The sequence below is a fragment of the Olea europaea genome, chromosome 4 (assembly GCF_002742605.1).
Source record: "Olea europaea var. sylvestris chromosome 4, O_europaea_v1, whole genome shotgun sequence".
NCBI lineage: Eukaryota > Viridiplantae > Streptophyta > Magnoliopsida > Lamiales > Oleaceae > Olea > Olea europaea.
The window spans coordinates 11630776-11637365 of record NC_036240.1 but is presented as its reverse complement, the minus strand read 5'-3'; the positions used below and the strand labels follow the sequence as shown (position 1 = coordinate 11637365).

Sequence of the window (6590 nt, the reverse complement as noted above, 5' to 3'; positions counted from 1 at the left end):
TTACTAAGATGACTTCCATTAAGTTGTATGTGTGAAGACGTTTCTTGAGTAATATATTATCAGATCATATTACTAACAGTCATAATAAATATACAATCGAGATTGACAATTACACACATGCGAAGTAGCCCACGACAAATGAAAAAATCATGGACCCCTTGCCTGTGAAGAGGTTGTCAACTAGCAAAATTCTATTACTAATAAAATAAAATAAAATTCTATTACTAATATTCCCGTTTGTCACAATGTCATGTTAGAAGTAGAGAAACAGACAGTTTTTTACGAATAACAAAAAATATTTTTTCCCGAAATTCTCTCTTCAAATAGTAACCAAATTGAATTACTTTGGAAAAGAATCCGAAAGATGATGATAAGTCTCACGTCTCAGGGTACCCCATTCAAGCCCTTATCAATTGACCGATTCGCCATGCATATATTCTGTGAATAATCTGTAGGACCATTCTGCTACAATAAATGTCAATAATCTGCAAATACTTCCAAATTTCTCTTAAATGAAATGCATGTTGCTTTCCCCTGCCTATCAACTGTTTGATATAAAGTCCCTTTAATGCTTGATTTTGCGTTACACCATGTCAACATCTGAAATATGGAGGCCCCCATTCACGAGCATCTTCGACAGTACCTTAAATGATCATATTAATGGATGAGCTATTGTAGTGATAAGAATGTAGCTGCAATAGTACTCGGTTGCACGAGGGAGCGTCTTTCAAATAGGCACGAGAATTTCAAGATTGATCTAAAGATTGTTCAAATTCTGCTTGAGGGATTCGAGCTTTAAAATTTCTTGTGCATCGACGCCCTTATTGCATATCTAGTGACTTTCTTGAAATCAGTAGAAGAATCAAAATTATGGGCAGTTTTCAAACTAAGGAAAAAAGCTGCAGCCCTGGTGAGAAAGTAGTGGAAGGCTTGAAAAACAAGATGAGGCTTCTACAAGGGGAGATGAATGAAATAATGTGCATTAGAGAAAGTGAGAATCAAGCTTACGAGCACGAGTTGATGGTTTTTGCATTTAAACAAGCCGAGTGGAGGAGGGAAAGGCGAAGATTGAAAGACGAGGCAAAGAAGTTGAGGAAGAGATTAGAAGGAAAAGAAGAGAGGCTGAGATGCACGGAGAAAAGTGTCGTGGTGAGTGAAAATTGTAACGACGAATGGCAAATATTCGACAAAAGTTCAATTTTCAAGCATATCAAGGAGGAACAAGCTCGGCGAGATGAGACTGTAGAGAAGTGGAAAGAGCTTTATTTTGCAATCAAGGTTGAGCTTGATGATCTTATTCAAAGGGCACATCAAGGTACACAATTGCATCATCATCATCATATTACACATAAGTATGATTAGGTGCTCAAGCATCCTGCATTTTATTTATTTATTTTTTCTATCAGCTAATAATATTTTGACTTTTTTTTCATAGTAGGTTCTAAGTCCAGGTAAATAGCAGGAACATTCATTTCCTCGGAACTAGCAGTGAACCTAATGAAGCGGAAATGATTTATGTAGCCGACCTCAGATTTATTAGGAAAAATAAGTTGTTTTCTGTTGTTTTGTAGAAGAAAGACTTTGTTGGAAAAGCAATGAAGAAGAAATATTGTTGGAGCTGAAGGAAGAACTGAAGCTGAAGGAAGAGAGAGGTGCACTTCTACAAGCAAAGTTAGATTCAATGAAGCAGCAAGAATGCAAGAGGGAAAGAGAGATTGACATTTTAAGACAAAGTTTGAGAATTATGAGCCACAGGAAGAAGGCAATGCCAGCTCAAGGTCACGATCAATATCGTCCCCAACATCGAGCCTCGACAAAGGTCATTCCATGAATTTTACACATGTAAAACATCATATATTTTATCTGTTATATGTCATTATAAGAAGTTCATATCCTTATGAAGTCCTTTAGGCCATTCTACATTGCAGAAACTTGTATTATGATTACCTCTGCTAAACTTTCTTGTTGAGCTAGCATTCAAGTAATCGTCTAATAATAGTGCTTAGATTCATTGTATTTTAAGAAGCTTTGTGTTGAAAAATTTGATTATTGGCAAATCATTACGACAATTTTCTTAGCTTAGATTGCCGGAAGTAGCTTTTCTTAACTGGAACTCAATAACTCGAGAGTAGACAGCTGAAGTAGACGTGTGAGGACTAAGGTTCTAAAAGAGCTCGATTGAAATGGGATAAGGACGAATATTTGTCGGTTGGGAATAGAAAAACTGTCGACATTGCAGGAGGGTCATGGTGATTGCACCTTGAAAGTCCCAAAAATTCCGAACTCACGAAAATATTATGATTCCATAGCTTCCAAGATTACTTAGATTAGGGTTCTCACACTACTAGTGTCAAACTTGATTAATTATGCACGTTCTTAATGCAGATACACAAGTGAAACCCACTTTTATGTCCCTAAAAAGTTGTACCTAGAATGGATTTGGGAGCATTTCTTTTTAATAACAATTGATTTTTGACCATTGAAATGGGCCCCATTTTTGTCACACCTTACACACCCACAGTAATTGATAATTCAAATGTGATTGCACTTTGCCAAATGTCATTTTTGCCCTTCGGTGGTGGCCAAGTATAAAATCATTGAGGGCAATCATGTCGTTTTCCCATAAATGTGGAGGGTAAAATAATCACATAGGTAAAATGCACTCTACCCTACTAAAAGTCAAAATGTCACTGCATTGCTTCAATTATTTTATTACAAAAATTCTGACCAATCTATCAAAATGTGATAGAAATGGGACTAGACGCTCTCCCCACTAGCAGACCCCATGGGGGTCCTAAGGGATCGCGTGACCCCCAATTCTTGAGGGTTTATTATTATTATTATTATTATTATTTGATAAGTTCTGTTTGATATCAATTGAAATCTAAATCAAAATTAATAATTAATTTTAATAACATATTTCATGAAATCTTTAACTCTTTAATTTTTATCAAAATATAACAAAATTTGATTTTAACCCCACCAAATAAGGACATAATCACAATAAATTTGAATTTTTTCTTTTTTCTCTTACTCTATCTTATACTTTCCCTCATACCTTTTACGAAAATCTTAACCCTTCTAATTTAAAAATTTTTTTTTTTATAATTTTTCTACAAATTTTCACATTTACTACAAAATTTCACTTTCAATCAAATTTTCAAATAATTAGAACATAAATTTACATTTTCTCTTATTATATTTGTATACATAGAATGTAACTGAACTGATCATATCCAATTTAACTTATATTTAACAAATTATATTTATTTGATTGAATATTAATTATACATTTTTCATTTCGATCACTAGAATTGATTGTTTGTATTAAATAAATTATAAATTTTTTAAACATGAATATATATTTTCTTGTTATGAGAAAAATATTAATAAAACGACTGCTTGAAATTAAATGGATGAAAATAATGAGCAAAATATTAATGAAGAAATATTTTTTAAATGTAAATCTATATTTTCTCAGGTTAAATATAAATCATGTGAAAATCAAATACAAAGTATTCGATTTGTACATAGTTTGATTGTGCCTCCAAATTAAAAATTTCTTCGTCCGCCCCTCCCTCTCCCAGAGGCTAAAAAAACATGTTTGTAAGACTGATTTTGTGTACACCCTCTTAACAGATGAGGGCCAGCGTACTGATTTTAGAAACTCAGGACTGGAAAAGTGCCAAAATAAACCTTCGCTCCGGTATTATTCACTCTTAGAAGCTCATATTTCTTGTAGATGTCAGAAATATAGCCACAGGAAGTCAATAAACTTCTATAAAAATCCCAAAAAACTGCAGAAATACTTGAAAGATTATCATAAAGACAATAAAATACCATGTATATTCCTAAAAAACTTGAATTTGCTCCCAGGAAATAAAAATATACCCCAATTTAAACGTTGTGAAGGTTTACAAGAAGTTGAAGAAGTTTGAAAAATGTGATTGATGAAAGAAAACGAAATCATCAAAATGGGGAGATCACACAGATACAAGTCCACATAAGGTTCGAGTTTAGTATGTTCTCAGTCTCTAAAGGCATGCTAGAGAAAAGAAGTTGGACTGTAACTAAAGATTTATAATTGGATTGAAGTCTAGGAAACTGCAAAACTAGCCTATGATAGCTTCTGATTAACCATAAAGCATGATCCATATGTATACTGCTTTCGCATTTTTCAGATTTCATTTATCAAGCAAACATGGAAAAGAACACATGCAAAAGGACCAAAAACCTCAACATGCACTCTTCATTGAAAAACAGACAATGGATAACAACTTACACGAAGACGTACATATTAGCACATGAAACAGACTTGCTTGATTCATAACACAAACGAACAATGGATAACAACTTACATGTAGACGTACTTACTAGCACATGAAGACAGACACGTTTGTTTCATAACACATATAACTAGTACGCATGAAGGAAACATACCTATTTTATGCATAGATTTCTAACCATCATTAGATTAGCAAGCTCAAAAACGAGAAGGAAACTGATCGTAAATCTCAAGTTCAAAAGTGTACGAAGCTGAGTGGAGTAATACCTTAATCCCGGGCTCTGGAATGAAGAAAGGTTTGGTGTTCAAATTCTTGGTGGCCCTTTTTTGCCTTCTCTTTGTTGAACCTCTTGGCTCACCTGGGATAAGTATACCTTTTGCACTAGTACAGCGCAAAGTCAATATTCATGTGGTCAAAGGGCCCTAAATGTTCGAATGCCAACCAATGTAAAAATAAGAGTAGGAAAGGAGTTATCTACCACACCGTACTCCTAAAACCGAAAACCTACTACAGATTAATTTCTTTAAAGCTCTCTCGTCAACAGGGGCGGAGCCAGGAATTCCTTTAACGGTGGGCTAAAAATTTTAAAAATTAGATACCATGCTATTAGATACTTGCCATCAAGGGTCACCTTAATTCTAGTAGTCGTAGTTTCAAACCTCATATCCTGTATCAAATCTACTCTTCGCCCTTCGCTGATAATCTAGAAGTAGACCCAAAATGAAACGGATCATTTACAATAACTTACGAGGAGCAAAATTAACATCAATATTAATCTCTTTTAAACTTTCAAAAAGCATCTTAGTTGAAAAGCATCTTATCATCCAGTAAATTAAAATGAAATAAAGTCAAAGACCAACCTTTATCCCAAAACTAATTAAAAGAAGACAATATGTTTCAAATAATCATATTAAGCATCAAGCCACCTCCAGTGATCAATAATATTTCAAATTTGATACGAAAATGTCTGCATTTTACCAAGAAAAAATAGTTCAAAAAAGAAAATGCAATCCATTGTACCAGGATTTTTATGGAGAAATCTAGATGCGATTACTCAATTTTTTTCACCAATCACCCTATTACTAGTAAAAACTAGCAAGAACAATTGAAGAAATCTTTAAATTGCTATACATAAAACACATAATTATTCTCGAAAAATTACTCTACTTTGAATCCTATATAAAAAAAAAGGGCTTTAGTAAAACTAATTATTCAAAATATACAAAATTCAATTTAACATTCAAATTTGAAGAAAGGGTCACGGACTCACCATAATTCACTGCAGTCAGTAGGGCACAGACCGGCAGTAAGTCGGCAATCGGCTGCTCCGTTCGGCGCAACTACAAGTAGGGGCAAAGTGAAAAGATTTAGGGATTTTGATTTTTGATTTTTGGGAATTATTTGAATTGGTTTTGCAAAGGAAAACGGGAGTGGCCGAATGGAAAAGAAAGGGGATTATACATGTGAATCAGAATAAGAAAATGGGTAATGGACTAACTAATGAGTATTATTATTGGGCCTAAAATTATATAAAATTAGTGGGCTACAGATTAAATATTTTTTTTAGGTGGGTTACCCATTGAATTTACTTGTTGGTGGGCTAATGTGGTTAAATTGAATACAATTCAAACCAAAAAAAAAAAAAAAAATTTGTTGCATCTGGGCCTGGGTGACAGTGGGCTGCAGCCAAATGCAGCCCAACATTGAATCCGCCCATGCTCGTCAATATCCCAACATCTACGAGTTGGAATATTTATGCTACTGTCAATACTACTGTAACAGGTTCAACTGCATTGGATAGGATTAAAAAGTGAAAAAAAGAAGTTAATATGTTGTTTTGTTCTGCAATACTATCTAATGGTGCGTAACAAACATGCTCTTGGTTTCAAAATGTCCTTTTACATAATCCAGCGATATCAGCTGTATCAAATTTTACATGCTTCTATCCATTGTCTCACTTTGATATCAAATGTAATCATCTGACCTTTGACAAACTCGAGCAATGTGGTGTTAGCAATACAAGTAATTTACAAGGTTCAACACAAAAAATCCCAACATGGAATCTATCAACCAACTTAACATTGTACCTACTCAAGCGATCAAAAGCTGATTCTAATTTGACGTCTTATTGGACTCAATTGAGAAACTTCTGTAAGTACGACGAGCACTTTTTAAGTGGTCCGAAGGAAGGCTTTCTAATATTTTGCTTTCCTTATAGATGAAAGCTAAAACCTGCATATGTTTGAAAGAAAAAAAGTTACCAGGATATCATCATGTCATAATTAATTGTGTCAATGTTATGAA

The 6590-nt window shown here is 33.9% G+C and overlaps 1 protein-coding gene across 1 annotated transcript; it reads left to right on the top strand.

Moving 5' to 3' along the window:
- Nucleotides 1–366: 366 nt before the first annotated feature.
- Nucleotides 367–2022, top strand: LOC111393639. The gene is made up of 2 exons (XM_023019282.1): nt 367–1315; nt 1572–2022. Exons 1-2 carry the CDS (start codon nt 871–873, stop codon nt 1829–1831), a joined length of 705 nt encoding a protein of 234 aa, XP_022875050.1. The 5' UTR covers nt 367–870; the 3' UTR covers nt 1832–2022.
- The last annotated feature ends 4568 nt before the right edge of the window (nt 2023–6590 follow it).

Coding starts and splice junctions, on each gene's coding strand:
- LOC111393639 (XM_023019282.1), top strand. CDS start 871: ATGGGCAGTTTTCAAACTAAGGAAAAAAGCTGCAGCCCTGGTGAGAAA. Junction 1,316..1,571: donor TATTCAAAGGGCACATCAAG/GTACACAATTGC, acceptor GTTGTTTTGTAG/AAGAAAGACTTTGTTGGAAA.